This window comes from Salmo trutta, chromosome 10, assembly GCF_901001165.1.
Source record: "Salmo trutta chromosome 10, fSalTru1.1, whole genome shotgun sequence".
Classification (NCBI taxonomy): domain Eukaryota; kingdom Metazoa; phylum Chordata; class Actinopteri; order Salmoniformes; family Salmonidae; genus Salmo; species Salmo trutta.
This window is the reverse complement of record NC_042966.1, coordinates 41,850,338-41,873,546: the sequence shown is the minus strand read 5'-3', so window position 1 is coordinate 41,873,546 and position 23,209 is coordinate 41,850,338. Positions and strand designations below refer to the sequence as shown.

The following is a 23,209-nucleotide window of genomic DNA, read 5'->3' as shown; positions in this document are numbered from 1 at the left end:
ATTCTGTAAACAATTTTTCCCCCTTGTTCCTATTTGAATAAAATCCATACAATTATTGGATAAAATAAAAATAAATACATTTAATAAAAAATCGACAGTAATTCCACATGAAGTTCATTACTTTTTCCAATTTGGAGGACGATCCAAGCATTTTCTTGTGAATGTTACAAGTCCAGTAGGTTCTGAAACATAAAACAAACCAAAAAAAAGTTAAATCAATCATCAATGCTTTTTGGTTTGAAACCAATATAAAATAATTGCCATAACAATAATTTGATAATACAAAAAAAAAAAAAAAAAAAAAAAAAAAAAACTTACTTTGCTCAATTACACTTCTAAAATAGCACAAAAGTGTTTTAAGTTTCTCCCTCTTCTTTGGGGAAGAGCCCTCAAACAGCCTGAAAGGAAGTAAGAGTTCATGTTAAGTTTCAAAGAGAGTCTTTCAAAGGCTACAGAACAGCTTAAATACATTTAAAATCAAGTTTAAGATTAGTATTGTTTCTAAAAGTGTAATTAACAGTAGGGATGCATTATATGTTGGTGAACATATCGGAATCGGACGATATTAGCTAAAAATGCCAACATCGGTATCGGCCCGATGTCTAGATGAACACCGATGTGAAAAACCGATGTCAAAGCTAACGTGCATACCTATATAAAACGTAGGTACATGACGTTATGACGCCACGTAAAATGTTGCTCTACACATGCAATGCAGCATTCCTAACCTAGCCCACAATGTCTGCTGTGTGGATCGAGCAGTCAACAAGTCTAGCAGTCATTTGAAAGAGTAAGAAAATTTCAGCAAGACAACTCAAAAGGCGAAATCCATTAACGCCAAGATAATGGAATTCATTGCCCTTGACAATCAACTGGTACACACTAACGTTACCAAGTGCGCTATTGTTCAGATGTTGCCCTACCGGAGTTACACAGTAATAGCGTCACTGCTATTAGCTTCACCACATACTATGGAACGCCGTTTGGGTCTTTGCGTTAAGATTCTGGGTTAAACTTAGAACTGTTATACTCAGCAGTAGAGTATCTGAGCAGCGATAGAGACTGGTTTTTACATCAGAAGTTAATAGTTATCTGTTGGAGCCAGATGGCTTTGGAATGTGTTGGGTGGACGGGAGGAAGTCACGGGATTGCTATAGGGGATATGGGTGGAGATCTTTGGGTTAGGCATCAAGGGGGTTGAGGTTAGGTCATTTCCCTTTAAGGGAGAAACAATGATTTATTACCCCATCACTTCCTCTTCCTGTCAGACCATAAAATATGTAAGGATTGGAGAGAAGGAGGAGTGACTAAATTGGAGTATATATATATATATATAAAACTTGTTGAAACATGTTTTGTCTGAATGCAGCTGTATTAACCCTCTGGGCAGAATAAACTTGGTTAAGCTTTCATAAATGTTAGTTGAGTGTTTTACTCTGAGAATTAGAACCTAACAGCGTGTCAAAAAAAGCTGCACATCAAATAACACAATCACTATTTGACGCATTATATAAGCTTCAATAAGCGTCAAATAACACCTTTCTATTATAGAATGTTGTGTGTTCTGAATTTGCATGTGCAAGCCAAGCGCCACCACTACTATCAGTAGCACTGTCAAAGCTGTACAAAAAAAGTCTGCAAACACCGTCCACGAACGACGTGTTTACAATACCGCGTTGGTAATAAAGCATTATTTGTTCGACCGCAACTTCTGGGGTAACTAGCTTTAGCTTGGTACCTAGCTAGCACCAATACAACCAGCCTGAAAACAATAACCAGTAGAAACTGCAGTCATTTTCTCTATTCTTAGCAATGATTTAGGAATCCTTGTGAGTAAGTATTAGCTAGGTAGCCACTTGTTGTTCGCCTATCGAAATTGTACTTCAGTTCATGAAAATAAATAGCTAGCCAGCTACTTAACCTTGTTGCCCAAAGCTAACGTTATAAGCAGCCAGCGAGTTTCATCTGGCTAGTGAGGCTCGACCGGACCTGGTTATGTGTTGTGAAGCTAGCCACAATAAGGATTAGGCACAATAGTGGAATTTGCCTTCAAAATAAAAGTACCTCTTTGAAATATGATGCAGAAGGTTACAATTGGTGGAATCATGCCATATTTAGACTAGATAATGTTAAACAAGGTTGGAATGTGAAGCAATGAAATACTCAGTGACACCCACAGAACACAACTGTGAAAAGTTTACGCAAATATTAGCATTGTAGCTCTTATCGCGGGACTGTGACTGTTTGAAATCACCTCCCCAGTCAGCCTATTGTGTGCATTGACATTCATATTGCATTCATATTGCATTTCAGTCCCGCAATAAGAGCCACAGTGCTAATGTTCGAGGTGTCACTGAGTAGACTGATACCCCATGTCCATAGGTAAGGCTGTAGAGTGGAATAAGTATTCCCACAATGCAATTCTAAAGTATAAATACATCCAGTGTGATTTCAACAGATTTTTGTCAAATTAAGAAAATGATTGTTTTTGTTGATTTTATATAACATTCCAACCTCGTTTAGCATAATCTACTCAATTATCGCATAATTCGACTACTTGTATTCATTTGCATTACTGTCAATGACATACTTTTATTTTAAAAGCTAACCGCAAAGTCCACTATTGTGGCTAATCCTTATTGTGGCTAACTTCACACAGATGGGTCCGACCACCATTAATCAAATAAGAACTGTCTTATAAATTAGGGTTATTTTAGATGATGGCACCTAGCTAAATAGTTAGCTAGCAAACAATAGCTACTGAAACAATGTCGTTTTGCCATGTTTTGGGGGAAGAACATTGTTTGCATCCATGAGCTAGCTAAAAAAATTGTATGACCGGCACTGTGGGTGCACGAGACAACTTTACCAACTTTACCAGCATCATAGCATAGGTATTGATGAATCGTTGTGACATATGCAATACAAGTGATAGTGTAATAACTATGTAAAAAATGTATGACCTCGTTAAATTATGTGACTTGATGTCATATTCAGGTCCTGATTGGTCAACAAGCGTGTTTGACACGTCAACTAGTGTGCATCTTTTTTGACACGCAAAGACCCAAATGGCGTTCCATAGAAATCCTGGTTGAGAATGAAACGACTGAACAAATGAACAATGAAACAGCACAGCAAGTAAGTGAAAGAAATAGTTTTAATTTTTTTTTATTGTGTTTTACTGGTAATGGGAACATACGTAAATGCCAACAAAATAACTTTTTGGTCTGTGTGGTGTGTGTAACCTTTATTTAACTAGGCAAGTCAGTTAAGAACAAATTCTTATTTTCAATGACGGCCTAGGAACAGTGGGTTAACTGCCTTGTTCAGGGGGCAGAACGGCAGATTTTTACCTTGTCAGCTCGGGGATTCAATCTTGCAACCTTTTCGGTTACTAGTCCAACGCTCTAACCACTAGGCCACCTGCAGCCCCATGATTTAAGTCAAACCTGTAACTAGGCCTCTTAGGAACATTTCATGTTGTCTTGGTAAGCAACTCCAGTGTATATTTGGCCTTGTGTTTTCGGTTATTGTCCTGCTGAAAGGTGAATTTGTCTCCCAGTGTCTGTAGGAAAGCAGACTGAACCAGGTTATCCTCAAGGATTTTGCCTGTGCTTAGCTATATTCTGTTTCTTTCTATCCTAAAAAAAAGTCCTTGTCATAACATGATGCCATCACCACCATGCTCAAAAATATGAAGAGTGGTACTCAATGATTAGTTGTGTTGGATTTGCCCCAAACATAACACTTTGTATTCAGGACATAAAGTTCATTTCTTTGCCACATGTTTTGCAGTATTACTTTAGTACATTGTTGCAAACAGGATGCATGTTTTGGAATATTTTTTATTCTGTACATACTTCTGTCTTTTCACTCTGTAATTTATGTTAGTATTGTGGAGTAACTACAATGTTCTTGATCCTTCAGTTTTCCCCTGTTACAGCCATTAAACTCAAACTGCTTTAAAGTCTCCATTGGCCTCATAATGAAATCCCTGAGTGGTTTCCTTCCTCTCCGGCAACTGAGTTATGAAGAACGCCTGTATCTTTGTAGTGACTGGGCGTATTGATACACCATCTAAAGTGTAATTCATAACTTCACCATGCTCAAAGGGATATTCAATGGCAGATATATATATATTTATTTTACCCATCTACCAATAGGTGCCTTTCTTTGCAAGGCATTGGAAAACCTCCTTGGTCTTTGGTTAAAATTGTGTTTGAAATTCACTGCTCGACTGAGGGACCTTACAGATAATTGTGTGTTGGGTACAGATATTTTTACTCCTGAATTTATTTAATCTTGCTGTAAACAAAGGGGTTGAATACTTATTGACTCAAAGACATTTTAGTGTGTTTTTGCACGAGCTGTGTCTCAATCCACAGCATCCTCCTATGTCGCTCTTCCACATCTACGGTGGAAGGTTGCCGAGCTACAACAGTGTTTTTTTAAGACCATGAATACTTAAGACTCAATATATTTCAGCTAAAAAAAAAAAAAAGTAACATTTCTGGACATTTCTTAAAACATAATTCCTCTTTTGACATTATGGGATATTGTGTATAGGCCAGTGACACAAAATCAGTTCTGGGCAATACTGAATCAAATTAATGAAATAAGTTGAAAGATGTTATTTTTTTTTTGACTGAACGAGTCAAAAAAAAAAAAGAACTGAGTCAGTAAAAATAGCCGAACTTCCCTGTCGCTAGTTTCTCCTCTGGCGTGTGTTGCCACGGCAACCGCTAAATCAAAGTTTTGAGCTAGGACATGATCTCTTCCGAGTTTAACATGGTGAAATTTGAACTCCTAAATTGATAGTGCAGTTTGTTTCGGGGATTTTACAACTAGCTAGCTACTTCACATGCAGGTATGGACTTTGTTATTGAGTGTAGCTACGTTTTCCAGCCTGTCCAGAGAGAATAAATTGCATTCTGGGTTTCGTAGTCGACCTGAGCTCCAACTGATTTCTATAACAATTTTGCTTCCTACCTTAGTATAACGATGAAATGCCAAAAAAAAAAAATGAAAATCACAACATGGTATTCTCACATATTAGCGTTATTTAACAATGTAAGTCAAAGGAATGTGTGGTTTTGAGTGAATTATTATTTTGGGCTCTCGAGTGGCGCAGCGGTCTAAGGCACTGCATCTCAGTGTAAGAGGGGTCACTACAGTCCCTGGCTCGAATCTAGGCTGTATCACATCCAGCCGTGATTGGGAGTCCCATAGGGCGGCGCACAATTGGCCCAGCGTCGTCTGGGTTAGGATTTGGCCGGGTTAGGCCGTCATTGTAAATAAGAATTTGTTCTTAGTTAAATAAAGGTAAAAAATATTTTCAAAAATAAAAATCGTCTTGAAAATCTATGGCAAGAAAATGGTTGTCTATAAAAAATAATAATGTGAAAATATTGTACAATCCCAGTGTGCAAAACTCTTAGAGACTTACCCAGAAAGACTCACATCTGTAAATCACTGCCAAAGGTGACTCAAATATGTATTGACTAAGGGGTGTGAATACTTAAGTAAATGAGATTTCATTTTGAATACATTAAATTAAAAAAAACATGTTTTCACTTTGTCAATATGGGGTATTCTGTGTAGATGGGTAAGAAAAAATATATTTAATCCATTTTGAATTCAGGCTGTAACAACAAAATGTGGAATAAGTCAATGGGTATAAATACTTTCTGAAAGCATTGTAGATGGACGGATAGATTCCAAACAAGTATGTCCATACCATCTACTGGCTGATTTGGTGATCTGTAGTGCAGGTCATTGTGTTATCCCCCATCTCCAGTGATGAGAACCATGTAGCTAGGATGTAATCCTATACCACTTCCTGATTTCACAGACGGACCACTTAGAAGTTAAATCAGGCCCTACACCCAAACAAGGGCACTGCGTTCATCCACCTCTGGCCTGCTCGCCTCCCTACCTCTGAGGAAGCACGGTTCCCGCTCAGCCCAGTCAAAACTGTTCGCTGCTCTGGCACCCCAATGGTGGAACAAGCTCCCTCACGACGCCAGGACAGCGGAGTCAATCACCACCTTCCGTAGACACCTGAAACCCCACCTCTTTAAGGAATACCTGGGATAGGATAAAGTAATCCTTCTAACCTCCCCCCTAAAAGATTTAGATGCACTATTGTAAAGTGGTTGTTCCACTGGATATCATAAGGTGAATGCACCAATTTGTAAGTCGCTCTGGATAAGAGCGTCTGCTAAATGACTTAAATGTAAATGTAAATCGTTGGAAAATGTTTTTTAATTTACCCACTGATAGAACATAGGATTTCACCAAATTGACAGGAGTTTCATGATTTATTTGATTTCTGGGGGTGGATTATCCCTGTAATCATGTATTGACTCCATTACAATATTTCAGAACATCAAAGGACAGTTAATGGTGGAACCAGGTGGATGACGATGGAAAAAGCCACTGGGTGTTTGAGTCCACACATCCCAGTCCTTCTGGGCAGCCAGTAAATAACTACTACCCTCTAGTGAAATACCTTCGTCTGTAGGGGTCCCCTTAAGAACAACTGGCAATTATTTGATTTCATTACTAAAATGAGAAGGATTGGAAGAGACGACACACAGTGTCACCAGTACTGAAGAGAGAGACATGACGAGAGAGAGAGACAGGGAGAGAGAGACCGCGAGAGAGAGAGAACGAAGAGAGAGAGAGAGAGAGGGAGAGACCGCGAGAGAGAGAGAACGAAGAGAGAGAGAGAGACGGGGAGAGAAGGAAAGAGAGAGGAGGTAAGAGAGAGAAGAAAGAAAGAAGAAGGAAGAGAGAGAGAGAGAGTGAGCACAGGCCTCAAACTTTGTCCATCCATGTGAGTTCAGTCAAGCTTGAACTTTTGATATGAATTAGAATCATCCCTCGCTCAGCTTCCCTTTCACTCACTGCAGCCGGGCCAGGCCGGTTATGTAGAAAGCAGTGGAGGCTCCTCAGAGGAGGGAGGGGAGAACCATCCTCAGTGAATTTCATGAAAATAAGTCATACATTTTTAGATAAAATTATACTAAATATAATCACGTCACCAAATAACTGATTAAAACACTATTTTGTAAGATATTACTGCACTGTTGGAGCTAGAAACCAAAGCATTTCGCAACACCAGCAACACCAGCAATAAAATCTGCTAAACATGTGTTTAGAAGGTCTACAGTAGCCTCAACAGAACTCTGTAGGGTAGCGCCATGGTGTAGCCGGAGGACAGCTAGCTACCGTCTTCCTCTGGGTACATTGACGTCAATAGAAAACCTAGGAGGCTCATGGTTCTCACCCCCTTCCATAGACTTACACAGTAATTATGACAACTTCCAGAGGACGTCCTCCAACCTATCAGAGCTATTGCAGCATGAACTGACATGTTGTCCACCCAATCAAAGGTGTTTACTTTCTTCCAAAATTAAGGAGAAGCGAGAGAGAGATTGTATTTTTTTCCTCACTTTCAGTTTCACTTACTTGCTTAGCTAGCAGACGGAGCTATCTAGTTTAGCCTACTGAAACACCCTGCTCAATCAGTGGGATGCTATGTTATCTAGTTTAGCCTACTAAAACACCTTGCTCAATCAGTGGGATGCTATGTTAGCTAGTTTAGCCTACTGAAACACCCTGCTCAATCAGTGGGATGCTATGTTAGCTAGCTGGCTATGACTTTCCAACACAACACTGAACCTCTTCCAATTCAAGGTAAGCTTTTGGTATGACTAATTTATTGCTACTGGGGCCCGCCGGTGTAACTGCTTACTGACTGTACATTATAACGTTGCTACATGATTGTAGCGGGTTTACTAACCGTTAGTAATATTAGTTATGTTGACTAGGACGTTACTTTAGCTAATATGGAGACAATGATGAAGGCTGTCTGTGTGTAGTGGTTTGGCTTGGAAAGTTTTTAAAAATGTTTCTCCACCTGGTCAAATACAGCTGATGTGTTGTGCATTGAAGTCCACAAGCGAAGGGAAGAAAAGGAATACAACGTGGCTGCTATGAGAGTGAACTCCGTTTAAATGTGATCAGCGGTGTATTCATTCCAACGATTCTGTTGTAGAACGTATCTTAAACGGAAGCAAAGGGAACAAAAACGGGGATAAACATTCCTGAATTTGTCCAACAGAAACTCTCGTTTGCCCTATATCAGCTCGATGCACTGCCTGTGCAAGGCGGTATTGAATGTCACTGTCTGTCACCTCAAATTTGTCTCGCGACCTGTGTGCACCCACGTTGTAAACTTTCATTCACAGGCTAGGTTGAAGCAATCTCATGATGGGTACAGGGAAAATTATAGTAGTAGCCTAAACCTATCACTGTTACATTGAACTGGATGAATGGAATATGAATGACAGTCATCCAATATGCTGTAATAGAAATAAGGTCATGCTAAATGGAGAAAAAAAAAAAAAAAATTGTCTTCCCTCATCTTAAAATGGCACTGACCGCCACTGGTAGAAAGTGCTTCTTACATCGTTTCAACAATGGCAGTTTGCCCCAGGCCTCATTCCCATCACAAAGTCACACTCATGTGTCCCTCTACTCCACAGCACTTACACAAAATGAAACGAATAGAAAAGAATGAGGAAAAAAACAAACAAAAAACACGGGCTCCCAGCAACCCCAGGGCTACATTAACAAGGCCCCATGTCCCTTTTAAAAAAGGAGCAGAGATGTCAGGAAGCTATTAATCTCATCCAGCCTTACTACAAAAGCTGTCTGCCTATAGGAGGTGCACTAGTGAGGCTATTTCAACTGAATGTCTAACCCAGCATTAAGGCCATCACCATCTCGCTACCAACGGCCAAATCTACTAAACTCCTGTACGTCCTCCTGCTTTGCCCTTCAACGGCATGCCATTTCAATCAGAGAGAGAGAGAAAGAGAGAGAGAGAGGAGGAATTTCAATCAAAGAGAGAGAGAGAGAGAGAGAGAGAGAGGAGAGAGAGAGAGAGAGAGAGAGAGAAGAGAGAGAGAGAGAGAGAGAGGAGAGAGTGAGAGAGAGGAATTTCAATCAAAGAGAGAGAGATCGAGAGGAGAGAGAGAGAGAGAGAGAGTAAAGAGAGAGAGAGATAAGAGAGAGAGAGAGATAGAGAGAGAGAGAGAGAGAGATGAGCTGAGTGAGAGCGGAGTTCAATCAAGAGAGAGAGAGAATAATCAGAGAGAGAGAGAGAGAGAGAGAGAGAGAGAGAGAGAGAGAGAGAGAGAGAGAAATTTCATGAGAGCAAAAGGAATGACAAGGCTTAATGGCACAAGGCTTGATGCACTGAGAGGCTGAGAGCCCCTCCAGGCCCAGAGAAACTCATTAATTTAAGTCCATTCCTCATTTTTCTTTTCTGTCATTGTAGCCTAGTAGAAACAATCTTGAGTCATGTTATTTAGCCCACAGGGCTCTCACAGGGCAGCTAGCCAGCCAATGGTTGGTAAGAGCAGGTAAGAGCAGGCTTTTAGTAATAGAATTCCAATATGGTATTTTGGGAATGGTAAAATGAATACATAATTATATAATGGCAACAATCCATCAAAGATTTTTCACGTAGAGATGTGATGTAACGTAGCTCGGTTGCCTATTTAGAGAAAAGTGTTGCAGAGTGCAGTTCATTTTCGTTAGACTAGAACTCTCATTTGTATGAAGAAACTTACAACAGAACAGCACCAAATCTACTTTACTGAGAGACAAACAAGAACAATTTTTTTTTTTTTTTTTTTTTAAGCCTCCCCCTGCTAGACTACAAATGTATTTAATGAATCCCAGATACATTTCTACTCATTGTGTTAAAAGGAGGCCTTGCTGAGGGATCTAAGAAAACGTCTGTACTATTGCATCTCCTCAAAGCGGAGGCCAAGGGTTCTTCCAAAATGGCACTCTTCTAAATGACCAAATCAGTGAGATCTACTAACAATGTTCTTGTCTTGGACACAACACCATCAGCGGCTAACAATGCTCTTGTCTTGGACACAACATCATCAGCGGCTAACAATGTTCTTGTCTTGGACACAACACAACCATCAGTGGAAGGTGTAGCCGGTGTAGCGGTGTAGCTGGTGTAGCGGTGTAGCTGGTGTAGCGGGTGTAGCGGTGTAGCTGGTGTAGCGGTGTAGCTGGTGTAGCGGTGTAGCTGGTGTAGCGGTGTAGCTGGTGTAGCGGTGTAGCTGGTGTAGCCGGTGTAGCGGTGTAGCTGGTGTAGCCGGTGTAGCGGTGTAGCTGGTGTAGCCGGTGTAGCGGGTGTAGCGGTGTAGGCAGGGGTCCTTGGGTGGTCATTAGGGGTATTCACTGCCCTTATAGAGGTTGGGGGTTTACCTTCCACCAAGAATCTCCAGCCAAGGTTAATGAAGCTTTAGCTTGTTCCCAAGTGCCACTAGACTGACCACTGGCCTCAACCTTTTATACACATTCAACATTGCTTTTGTCTTGGACGTACCATCATCATCACCATCATCATCAATCAATCAAATGTATTTATAAAACCCTTCTTACATCAGCTGATGTCAAAGTGCTGTACAGAAACCCAGCCTAAAACCCCAAACAACACGGGTGTAGAAGCACGGTGGCTAGGAAAAACTCCCTAGAAAAGGCCAGAACTCAGGAAGAAACCTAGAGAGGAACCAGGCTCTGAGGGGTGGCCAGTCCTCTTCTGGCTGTGCCGGGTGGAGATTATAACAGAACATGGCCAAAGTGTTCAAATCATCATCTTCAGTGACGTTGTGATGTAGCCTAGGGTACATTGGGTGTTTACCCTCTCTACAGATGGGGAGGGGGGGGGCTACCCTCTCCCTCCAACAAGCAACTCAGCCAAGGTTAATCAGCCTTAGCTTGTGTCCAAGTGCCACTAGGCTGACCAGCTCAGCCAAACAGGATCTCTTTCACTGCTGCACAGTTTACAGTCCATCTCAATGGACTTAACCGTCATGCTTGTCCACCAATACATATCATCATCAGGGTTTCAGGTAATTTCCAAATGCTTTTACTGTTAGCTAACTAAGCTTCCATCTCAGATCCAAAGTAGAGGACTTCCTGGTTTTCTATTCTTTCAGGAAATCCTTATCCGACCGGCTGAATTAAATATTGAAGGGCTGTAGTTACAGTCACTATACTCCTCCTGTATTTTAGTAAAGGGCTGTAGTTACTATTCTCCTTCTGTATAAAGGGCTGTAGTTACAGATGGCCATCTGAGACAATGTTAATCTCATTCCCTTCTCCATTTAGATAATCACACTGTCTGAGTCCCAAATGGTTCCCCTCTGGTTAAACGTAGTGCACTATAAAAGGGTACGGGGGGGGGGGGGTACCATTTGGAACGCAAAAAAGTGTGATGCCGACAGAGATGGTTAGTGTGTACAGAGCAGCAGCTCTTCTCGGTTCAGGAATTACGGAGAGAGGCGCTAGTATTACATTACATTAATCCTATAAAGTCACCGTTAGAAGTAAAAGCTCCTCTATTAGGGAGTAAAAACAGCACCACCACTGCAACAACAATTCTGTTATCAGATCTTCTCCAAGGACAGACCTTGGGGGTGGGTTTGGAATCGGGACAGACCTTGGGGGTGGGTTTGAATCAACTTCATTAATCCCCCATGGGGAAATTGGCTTTGGCACCAGCAGCACACAAACTGCAACCACATAAACATGCATACAGTACCAGTCAAAAGTTTGGACACAACTAATCAGTCCAGGGTTTTACTTTATTTTTACTTTTTTCTACATTGTAGAATAATAGTGAAGACATAGAATCATGTAGTAACCAAAAAAAAGTGTTAAACAAATCAAAATATATTATATTTCAGATTCTCTAGCATTGCACACACTTGGCATTCTCTCAACCAGCTTCACCTGGAATGCTTTTCCAATAGTCTTGAAGGAGTTCCCACATATGCTGAGCACTTGTTGGCTGCTTTTCCTTCACTCTGTGGTCCAACTCATCCCAAACCATCTCAATTGGGTTGAGGTCGGGTGATTGTGTAGGCCAGGTCATCTGATGAAGAACTCCATCACTCGCATTCTTGGTCAAATAGCCATTACACAGCCTGGAGGAATCTTGGGTCATTGTACTGTTGACAAACAAATGATAGTCCCACTAAGCGCAAACCAGATGGGATGATGTATCGCTGCTGAATGCTGTGGTAGCCATGCAGGTTAAGTGTGCCTTAAATTCTAAGTAAATCACAGACAGTGTCCCCAGCAAAGCAACCCCACACCTCCTCCTCTCTGCTTCACAGTGAGAACCACACATGCAGAGATCATCCTATCAACCTTCTCTGCATCTCACAAAGACACAGCTGTTGCAACCTAAAATCTTGTGTTTCTTGGCCCAAGCAAGTCTCTTCTTCTTATTGGTGTCCTTTAGTAGTGGTTTCTTTGCAGCAATTCAACCATGAAGGCCGGATTCACGCAGTCTCCTCTGAACAGTTGATGTTGAGATGTGTGTTACTTGAACTCTGAAGCATTTATTTCTGCTGTAATTTCTGAGCCTGGTAACTCTAATGAACTTCCGTTCCTGTGGCGGTCCTCATGAGAGCCAGTTTCATCACAGCGCTTGATGGTTTTTGCGACTGCACTTGAAGAAACTTTCAAAGTTCTTGAAATGTTCTGGATTTACTGACAATGTCTTAAAGGAATAATGGACTGTCGTTTCTCTTTGCTTATTTGAGCTGTTCGTGCCATAACATGAACTTGGTCTTTTACCAAATAGGGCTATCTTCTGTTTACCACCACTACCTTGTCACAATATAACTGAGTCGCTCAAATGCAGGAATTCATTTTAACAAGGCACACCTGTTACTTGAAATGCATTCCAGGTGACTACCTCTTGAAGCTGGTTGAGAGAATGCCAAGAGTGTGCAAAGCTGTCATCAAGGCAAAGGGTGGCTTCTTTGAAGAATCTAAAATATAAAATCTATTTTTGGTTACTACATGATTTCATGTGTGATATTTCATAGTTCTGATGTCTTCACTATTATTTTATAATGTAGAAAACAGTAAAAAAAATCGAAAATAAACCTGGAATGAGTAGGTGTGTCCAAACTTTTGACTGGTACTGTACCTCAGACCACAGAACTGATGGAAATCCAAATTTTAAATGTTTAACGGTCATTCCTACACAAGTTTGAGAAGCTATGGAATCTCATAGGTCATATCAGATTATGTGGACTGTCCACTAGAATGACCAATGACCATGGCAGTTATGGTCAGAACATGTCAAATCCCACGACGATATGAAATGGCCACCAGGACTATTTACATTCTTGGGGACCTTCAATGCTGCAGACATTTTATGGTACCCTTCCCCAGGCTCCCGAGTGGAGCAGCGGTGTAAGGCACTGCATCTCAGTGTAAGAGGCGTCACTACAGTCCCTGGTTCGAATCCAGGCTGTATCACAGCCGGCCTTGATTGGGAGTCCCACAGGGCGGCGCACAATTGGCCCAGCGTTGTCCAGGTTTGGCCGGGGTAGGCCGTCATTGTAAATAAGAATTTGTTCTTAACTGAACTGCCTAGTTAAATAAAGGTTAAATAAAAAAATTAATCTGTGCCTCGACACAATCCTGTCTCGGAGCTCTACGGACAATTTTTTGATAACCCTGTAGCCCCCAGATAACCCTGTAGCCCCCAGATAACCCCGTAGCCCCCAGATAACCCCGTAGCCCCCAGATAACCCCGTACCCACCAGATAACCCCGTACCCACCAGATAACCCCGTACCCACCAGATAACCCCGTAGCCCCCAGATAACCCCGTACCACCCAGATAACCCCGTATCCCCCAGATAACACCGTACCCCCCAGATAACACCGTACCCCCAGATAACCCTGTAGCCCCCAGATATCCCTGTAGCCCCCAGATATCCCTGTAGCCCCCCAGATAACCCTGTAGCTCCCAGATAACCCGGTACCCACCAGATAACCCCGTAGCCCCCAGATATCCCTGTAGCCCCCCAGATAACCCTGTAGCCCCCAGATATCCCTGTAGCCCCCAGATAACCCTGTAGCCCCCAGATATCCTTGTAGCCCCCAGATAACCCTGTAGCCCCCAGATAACCCTGTAGCCCCCAGATAACCCTGTAGCCCCCAGATAACCCTGTACCCCCCAGATAACCCTGTACTCCCGCACATTGACTCGGTATCGGTAGCCCATGTATATAGCTCCGTTATTGTTATGTATATTTCTTGTGTTACTTTTTGATTGAATTTTACTTTAGTTTATTTAGTAAATATTTTCTTAACTATTTCTTGAACTGCATTGTTGGTTAACGGCTTGTAAGTAAGCATTTCACGGTAAGGTCTACCTACACCTGTTATATTCGGCGCGTTGTGACAAATACAATTTGATTTGAAATGTTGGTAACACAGTATAATGCTGGCATACAGTGCATTCGGAAAGTATTCTGACCCCTTGACGTTTTACACATTTTGTTACGTTACAGCCTTACTCTAAAATGGATGAAATAGTTTTTTCCCCCTCTAATCTACACATAATACCCCATCATTTTCAAATGCTTTTGCTGTTAGCTAGCTAAGTTTCTATCTCAGAACCAAAGTAAAGGACTTCCTGGTTTTGTTGTCCTTCAGGAAATCCTTATCCAACCACCTGAATGAAATTCTAAATGTTGATGTTGTTACTAGACTAAATGTTGTTACAGTCACTATACTGATGATTACCAAAGGGCTGTTGTTACAGGTTGTCCATAGCAAATTTATGAATAAAAAAAAATAAAAAAAACTGAAATACAACATTTACATCAGTATTCAGACCCTTTACTCAGTAGTTTGTTGAAGCAACTTTGGCAGCGATTACAGCCTCCAGTCTTCTTGGGTATGACGCTACAAGCTCGGCACACCTGTATTTGGGGAGTTTCTCCCATTCGTCTCTGCAGATCCTCTCAAGCTGTTACGTTCGAGGGGGAGTGTTGCTGCACACCTATTTTCAGGTCTCTCCAGAGATGTTCGATCGGGTTCAAGTCCGGGCTCTGGCTGGGACACTCAAGGACATTCAGACTTGTCCCGAAGGCACTCCTGCATTGTCTTGGCTGTGTGCTTAGGGTCATCGTCCTGTTGGAAGGTGAACCTTCACCCTAGTCTCAGGTCCTGAGCACTCTGGAGCAGGTTTTCATCAAGGATCTCTCTGTACTTTGCTCCGTTCATCTTTCCCTCAACCCCGACTAGTCTCCCGGTCCCTGCCGCTGAAAAACATCCCCACAGCATGATGCTGCCACCACCATGCTTCACCGTAGGGATGGTATGATGAGCGGTGCCTGGTTTCCTCCAGATGTTTGGCATTCAGGCCAAAGACTTCAATCTTGATTTCATCAGACCAGAGAATCTTATTTCTCATGGCCTTAGAGTCCTTTAGGTGCCTTTTGGCAAACTCCAAGCGAGCTGTCATGTGACTTTTACTGAGGAGAGGCTTCCGTCGACCTCATGGCTTGGTTTATGCACATGCACTGTCAACTGTGGGACCTTATATAGACAGGGGTCTGCATACTTTCCCGAATGCACTGTCATGGATTATGATGCGGTTATAATGCATTGTAAGCTTGTATGAACCCTTATGTCTTATACCCTAATAAACATCTGATAACAATAATTAACCGTACTGCACTGGTCTGCAGAGCAGTGTTCAGGTAACTAATGCTTGCCTCACTGAGTCAAAACTATTGAGTGCAAGTGAACAAGGAAGTAAGAGATTTCATGTCTTTACCTTAGATCACCTTAAGGTGACCCTGTAGAATAACCGGACTGTCTGCTACCTCATGTATAATTTGGCTCATAATCAAAATGGTGGTACAGTACTGTACATGAGGCATGTGCCAGACATAGAGGAAGTGAAGTGCAGTTGAGAACAATGTGAGACCAGTTAGTTAGATCAAGATAAAGTCTGAGTGCCAGAGAGTCTGCTGTGAGGACAAAGTTCTGTCAAATCCCAAAGGATTCTTTACAGCCACCAAACAGACCCTCAGAATGTTCCAGTTTTGTAGGCTGAGTGCCAACTCATTTTGGGATTGTCATGTTTGTTTGTACAGTCCATGGTGTATACTACAACGAAAGTTCAATGAGTTAACCAGCTAACTTGAATAAACAACCCAAAATAACTAGTGATTTTCTTGTTTATGAAGACCTTGTGTTTTTGGTTGTTGAGATAATTAGACCAAGTCCATTTCAACCTCATATTTCAAAAAAAAAATATTATTATTTTTTTTAATTAAAATGTTCTGAACATTTAGGCAAGTTAGCTAGCGAACTCATTAGTTCATATTCTCCCCTCTAGGGGACAGGTCAACATTACTGTTACCTGGCGTCTGGTTCCCATGTTGATCCTGTGAAAGAGATCTACTACCGGATAGCAGCACAGAAATAATCTTACATGTCGAAAGACAATAACCCTCTCTCATAGACTCTAGCCCTAAAAAAAAACCACATTCAATAAAACAGCCATACAATGTTGATACAAGTAAAATGGAATCGAAATGGTCTGCACAATTATGGAAATGTGATCCGGTAATGAAATAAAGATACGTCGAACAGTGGCTCTTAAAAGATGTGCTCATTTGAATTTATGCTGAACTGTTGTGTGTTCATTCGTGGTAGTTGGATAAAAAGCATGCCAGAGCTGTAATTGAGGGAGCCACACTGATCCTTATTAAATCATGTTTTACAATGGTAAGGTATTAGTGTTCAATGTGCACCCCAATAAGCAGGTAGCCTAGTGGTTAGAGACAGGTAGCCTAGTGGTTAGAGACAGGTAGCCTAGCGGTTAGAGACAGGTAGCCTAGCGGTTAGAGACAGGTAGCCTAGCGGTTAGAGGCAGGTAGCCTAGTGGTTAGAGGCAGGTAGCCTAGTGGTTAGAGGCAGGTAGCCTAGTGGTTAGAGGCAGGTAGCCTAGTGGTTAGAGGCAGGTAGCCTAGTGGTTAGAGACAGGTAGCCTAGTGGGTAGAGACAGGTAGCCTAGTGGGTAGAGACAGGTAGCCTAGTGGTTAGAGACAGGTAGCCTAGTGGGTAGAGACAGGTAGCCTAGTGGGTAGAGACAGGTAGCCTAGTGGGTAGAGACAGGTAGCCTAGTGGGTAGAGCGTTGGACTAGTAACCGAAAGGTTGCTGGATCAAATCCCTGAGGTGACAAGGTACAAATCTGTCGTTCTGCCCCTGAAAAAGGCAGTTAACCCCACTGTTCCCCGGTAGGCCGTCATTGTAAATAAGAATTTGTTCTTAACTGACTTGCCTAGTTAAATAAAATGTAAAAAAATAATGCGTGGTTAGACATGGAAGTAGTGGATACTAGGCCTATTATTTATAACAACAAAAAATTGAAGCGTTACTGAAACTTTGATGTTGGACTGCTTTCAGACAAATATGAAGAGATATACTGAACAACTACCTCAGAGAGATATACTGAACAACTACCAGAGAGATATACTGAACAACTACCTCAGAGAGATATACTCAACAACTACCTCAGAGAGATATACTGGACAACTACCTCAGAGAGATATACTGAACAACTACCTCAGAGAGATATACTGAACAACTACCAGAGAGATATACTGAACAACTACCTCAGAGAGATACTGAACAACTACCTCAGAGAGATACTGAACAACTACCTCAGAGAAGACAACGTGATTAGTGAGGAAAGTAAAGTCAGTAGTCTAGTGCCCCCTTATGGAAATGAAACTAGTTTCAGACCTCCTTGTCTGTCTGATGTCAACCCACCTACAAACATCAACATCTATACTAATGTAAAAATACTAATGTAGTATTTACTAATGTAAAAATAGGACGAGTACTAATGTAAAAATAGGACGAGTACTAATGTAAAAATAGGACGAGTACTAATGTAAAAATAGGACGAGTACTAATGTAAAAATAGGACGAGTACTAAAACCAACTGAGCCCCAGTGGTTCTCTATAGCATGATGATTACAACGCCAAGATAGTGGGTTTGATCCCTGGATCAACAGTATATAAAACGTATAAACACACATGACCGTAAGTCGCTTTGGATAGAAGTGGCTAAATGGCATTATATATATATATATATATATATATGAACTATTTTCCAAAAATGTGCCTCCTTTGTGATCAAAGAGGACGGAGGGTAAACGTACACCTTTCTGCAGAAGTTGATGTCAGGGGAATATCCTAATGTTATATGATAATATGACTACATGAAACAGATAGTAAGTAGTACCTGTAGAAGTTGATGTCAGGGTAGTTGAAGTATTCTGACTTCCTGGAGTTGCGTCGGGGGAAGGTACAGAAGAAGGCGTTGGCCAATAGAGAAGCCACCTGCACCTGAGACAGGGTGATGGAGTGGTTCATCCCTTCCTTCAGCAGAGGGATTGGCTGGGGAAAAGACAAAACATTTCTCGACTTGCATTTAAGTAATTTAACAGACGCTCTTATCCTGAGAGACTTACAGTTGCTTGATTTCTTAGTGGAGTAAACGTGGTGTAGTGGAGTAAACGTGAAGTAAAATAGGAGTAATGGAGTAAAATAGCAGTAGTGGAGTAAATGTGGTGTAAATGTGGAGTAGTGGAGTAAATGTGCAGTAGTGGAGTAAATGTGCAGTAGTGGAGTAAATGTGCAGTAGTGGAGTAAATGTGCAGTAGTGGAGTAAATGTGCAGTAGTGGAGTAAATGTGGACTAAATGTGGAGTAAAATAGGAGTAGTGGAGTAAACGGCCAAAGCGGTGATTGAAGGAGGTCAACATAATGATTTTGGCCATTTAAAGCACCAGGGTTCCTGCCTGTTCCTAAAACATGGCAATTGATTGGTTCATTCATTCCTTAAGGAGCAGGATAGACTTAAGAAAAGATAAAGGTGCGTATGAAATGGCATCCTAGGGCTCTGGTCAACAGTAGTGTACTATATAGGGTTCTGGTCAAGAGTAGTGTACTATATAGGGCTCTGGTCAACAGTAGTGTACTATATAGGGCTCTGGTCAACAGTAGTGTACTATATAGGGCTCTGGTCAACAGTAGTGTACTATATAGGGCTCTGGTCAACAGTAGTGTACTATATAGGGTTCTGGTCAACAGTAGTGTACTATATAGGGTTCTGGTCAACAGTAGTGTACTATATAGGGCTCTGGTCAACAGTAGTGTACTATATAGGGCTCTGGTCAAGAGTAGTGTACTATATAGGGCTCTGGTCAACAGTAGTGTACTATATAGGGCTCTGGTCAACAGTAGTGTACTATATAGGGCTCTGGTCAACAGTAGTGTACTATATAGGGCTCTGGTCAACAGTAGTGTACTATATAGGGTTCTGGTCAACAGTAGTGTACTATATAGGGCTCTGGTCAACAGTAGTGTACTATATAGGGCTCTGGTCAACAGTAGTGTACTATATAGGGTTCTGGTCAACAGTAGTGTACTATATAGGGTTCTGGTCAACAGTAGTGTACTATATAGGGTTCTGGTCAAGAGTAGTGTACTATATAGGGCTCTGGTCAACAGTAGTGTACTATATAGGGCTCTGGTCAACAGTAGTGTACTATATAGGGCTCTGGTCAAGAGTAGTGTACTATATAGGGCTCTGGTCAACAGTAGTGTACTATATAGGGCTCTGGTCAAGAGTAGTGTACTATATAGGGCTCTGGTCAACAGTAGTGTACTATATAGGGTTCTGGTCAAGAGTAGTGTACTATATAGGGCTCTGGTCAACAGTAGTGTACTATATAGGGCTCTGGTCAACAGTAGTGTACTATATAGGGTTCTGGTCAACAGTAGTGTACTATATAGGGTTCTGGTCAAGAGTAGTGTACTATATAGGGTTCTGGTCAACAGTAGTGTACTATATAGGGCTCTGGTCAACAGTAGTGTACTATATAGGGTTCTGGTCAACAGTAGTGTACTATATAGGGCTCTGGTCAACAGTAGTGTACTATATAGGGTTCTGGTCAACAGTAGTGTACTATATAGGGCTCTGGTCAACAGTAGTGTACTATATAGGGTTCTGGTCAACAGTAGTGTACTATATAGGGCTCTGGTCAACAGTAGTGTACTATATAGGGTTCTGGTCAACAGTAGTGTACTATATAGGGTTCTGGTCAACAGTAGTGTACTATATAGGGTTCTGGTCAACAGTAGTGTACTATATAGGGTTCTGGTCAACAGTAGTGTACTATATAGGGCTCTGGTTAAGAGTAGTGTACTATATAGGGCAGTGTTTCCAAACTCCAGTCCTCCAGTACCCCCACCAACAGCACACATTTTATTGTATCCCCGGACAAACTCACCTGATTCAACTCATTGAGGGCTTGATGATGATAAGTTGACAAGTTAAATCAGGTGTGTTTGTCTGGGGCTACAATAAAATGTGTACTGTTGGGGAGGACTGGAGGACTGGAGTTGGGGAAACAACGATATTTCAAATAGGGTGGCCATTTTGGAAGCAGACAAGGCGTTGATTAAGGGAGGTCAAAATAATTAGTTTGGTCATTTATTAAAACAAGGCAGCTGAATGATATTAAGTAAATTAACAAGACTAATTTAGGCCCTACTCGTGGGATGTTGAAATCAACCAGCATAGCCTTAATCACAGTCGAGGGTCATCTATAATCTATTTAACTCAAGTAGGGCTAAATTACTCATCCAGACTGAGGGTTAGCAAATACACAATGCCTTTAACGTAAGTGCTAGTCATTTATTTGGCATAAAATGTAAGTGAAAAAGAGCACAGTGGAAGGAGACTAATGTAGGACAGACGATACACACTAGACCAGATTTGTCCTAAATCGGCACAAAACCTGCTACAAAAGGCACCATGACGACAGAGAATAACCCTTTTCACAAAATGGTGGTTAAGGAAAAATGATGAAGGTAGTTTTTTTGTTCCTTGTTCAAATCAAGAGAATACAAGTGACTCTTTGCACACCGTCATGACTGCTGACACATTCAATACATAAATCAGAGAGCTAGATCGGCGCCAGTTCCCAATTTGGTGTTAGTCGGAGAGAGGAGGAATGTAATGGGGACTGAGCCCATTCGGCTTGGGTCTTCCATTAATCTCTGGTCCAGGCTCCAGCAGCAACTCACAGAAAACCAATAGATTTCAAGAGGCTCAATCCATCTCAGAGTAGCTGACTCTTTATGGCCAAGTTAGCTCTAATCTGGTGGCTCTGAATCTGCTTGTGCTGTAGAATCTAGTTGTCTATGCAAAATGCACATAGTCTTTCTATTTTTTTTGGGGGGGGGGGTTCACTGATGCTCATTTCAGGGAATGGTCTATAACATTTGTACATGTAGCCTAAGGCTTGTGGAGGTATATACCGTATAACGGGGTATTTGGGGAAAAAGCCACATGATGGTTTTTCCCAATATCGTCAATACCGCTGAAACTATTTCTTGAATTTTTAAAATATTTTTTTAATACATTTGAATATTTGTAGCAACTTAAAGTAAATCCCTGCAGTCAACCTGTGCAATACCGTTAGGAGATAAAGCAGATTGCATTCTTCATTTCACCTGTCACATTATTGTTCATTATGAAGCTTACAGGTAGTCCCCAGTCACATGGTGTTTGTTTACAAGCACACAACGACACGAGAGACCAGAGCCTTGTTGTGCATCACCGCTCCAGGTGATCTAATTACAGTATAGAATTCACAACTAAAACGTTTGCCAGTTGGATTTCCTGTCTAACATGTGATAAAAGCTCTGCAGTTGTGGTAGGGCTGTGGCGGTTCACGAAATTCTGTCAACCAGTGATTGTTAAGCAATAACTGTAGGTCTCATGGGTAATTGAACGATAGATAATTAACATAATTTTTTTTTTAAATAAAACATTTAGCATCTCCTGGATTCCACACTGATGCAGACCTTTGGAACATCTACATTTGAGAAAAGTCTAATAAATCCATGTAATATAAGAGACAAGATTTGCTTAGAATTCTGTGGCTTTATTTTATAGTATGAAGAATACAATTGAACAAAGCTGAATAAGATAGAAAGGAGGTTTTCTCCAAACGATTTGAGGGAGTGCACACATGGGGCGATTCCGTGTTGAGCGGTTAACAAAGAAATGCGTGTTCCTATATGCTTCATTTAGAGTTATTAATGTAACTTTACAAAGGTTGGTCTATAGGTTTAGATGTTTAATAATAACACCATTATCAAAAGTGACCTCAAATGCAATTATGCATGTAATGCTTTTATTATAAAGGTTTATTATGGTGTAAATGATCTTCCCCCAAACATGAAACTCAACGCGCTGCTTATATATGCCAGTTAGGCTCTACACCCCTTGTAAAGTGGATTAATATGCTTAATTTTAAGACGTTATTTGGCCACTTTAGTTGTGATACAAACCTTATTAAAAAACATACAGGCCTATGGGATAGGCTACATGAGATGTGCGATTCGAAAAAGTTGCAAAAGAAAAGCATTGTTTTTTATGCTGAGCATCATTCACAAGTGATAATAAAATAATTCACAACTGATAGGCTGATATTGTCACCCATCAGACCATTCCTGATTTAAACTTGTCTTAACACACACAATGTAGTGTATACAGTTGAAGTTTACATACACCTTAGCCAAATACGTTTAAACTCAGTTTTTCACAATTCCTGACATTTAATCCTAGTAAAAATTCCTCGTCTTGGGTCAGTTAGGATCACCACTTTATTTTAAGAATGTGAAATGTCAGAATAATAGTAGAGAGTGATTTATTTCAGCTTTTATTTCTTTCATCACATTCCCAGTGGGTCAGATGTTTACATTCACTCAATTAGTATTTGGTAGCATTGCCTTTAAATTGTTTAACTTGGGTCAAACATGTCGGGTAGCCTTCCACAAGCTTCCCACAATAAGTTGGGTGAATTCTGGCCCATTCCTCCTGACAGAGCTGGTGTAACTGAGTCAGGTTTGTAGGCCTCCTTGCTCACACGCCTTTTCAGTTCTGCACACAAATTTTCTATAGTATTGAGGTCAGGGCTTTGTGATGGCCACTCCAATACCTTGACTTTGTTGTCCTTAAGCCATTTTGCCACAACTTTGGAAGTATGTTTGGGGTCATTGTCCATTTGGAAGACTCATTTGCGACCAAGCTTTAACTTCCTGACTGTTGTCTTGAGATGCTGCTTCAATATATCCACATAATTTTCCTCTTCATGATGTCATCTATTATGTGAAGTGCACCAGTCCCTCCTGCAGCAAAGCACCCCCACAACATGATGCTGCCACCCCCGAGCTTCACGGTTGGGATGGGGTTCTTC

At 41.3% G+C, this 23,209-nt stretch overlaps 1 protein-coding gene across 3 annotated transcripts in view; it reads right to left on the bottom strand.

Moving 5' to 3' along the window:
* The window catches only part of LOC115201727 (poly(ADP-ribose) glycohydrolase), a 95,753-nt gene that overhangs the window by 39,260 nt on the left and 33,284 nt on the right, over positions 1-23,209 (bottom strand). For all 3 annotated transcript variants that reach the window (XM_029765579.1, XM_029765581.1, XM_029765580.1), the window contains 3 exons: positions 18,179-18,333; positions 319-398; positions 122-182 (listed from right to left, as the gene is read on the bottom strand). In XM_029765579.1, coding sequence (XP_029621439.1) covers positions 122-182; positions 319-398; positions 18,179-18,333 — 296 coding nt within the window. The remainder of the gene's footprint in view (positions 1-121; positions 183-318; positions 399-18,178; positions 18,334-23,209) is intronic.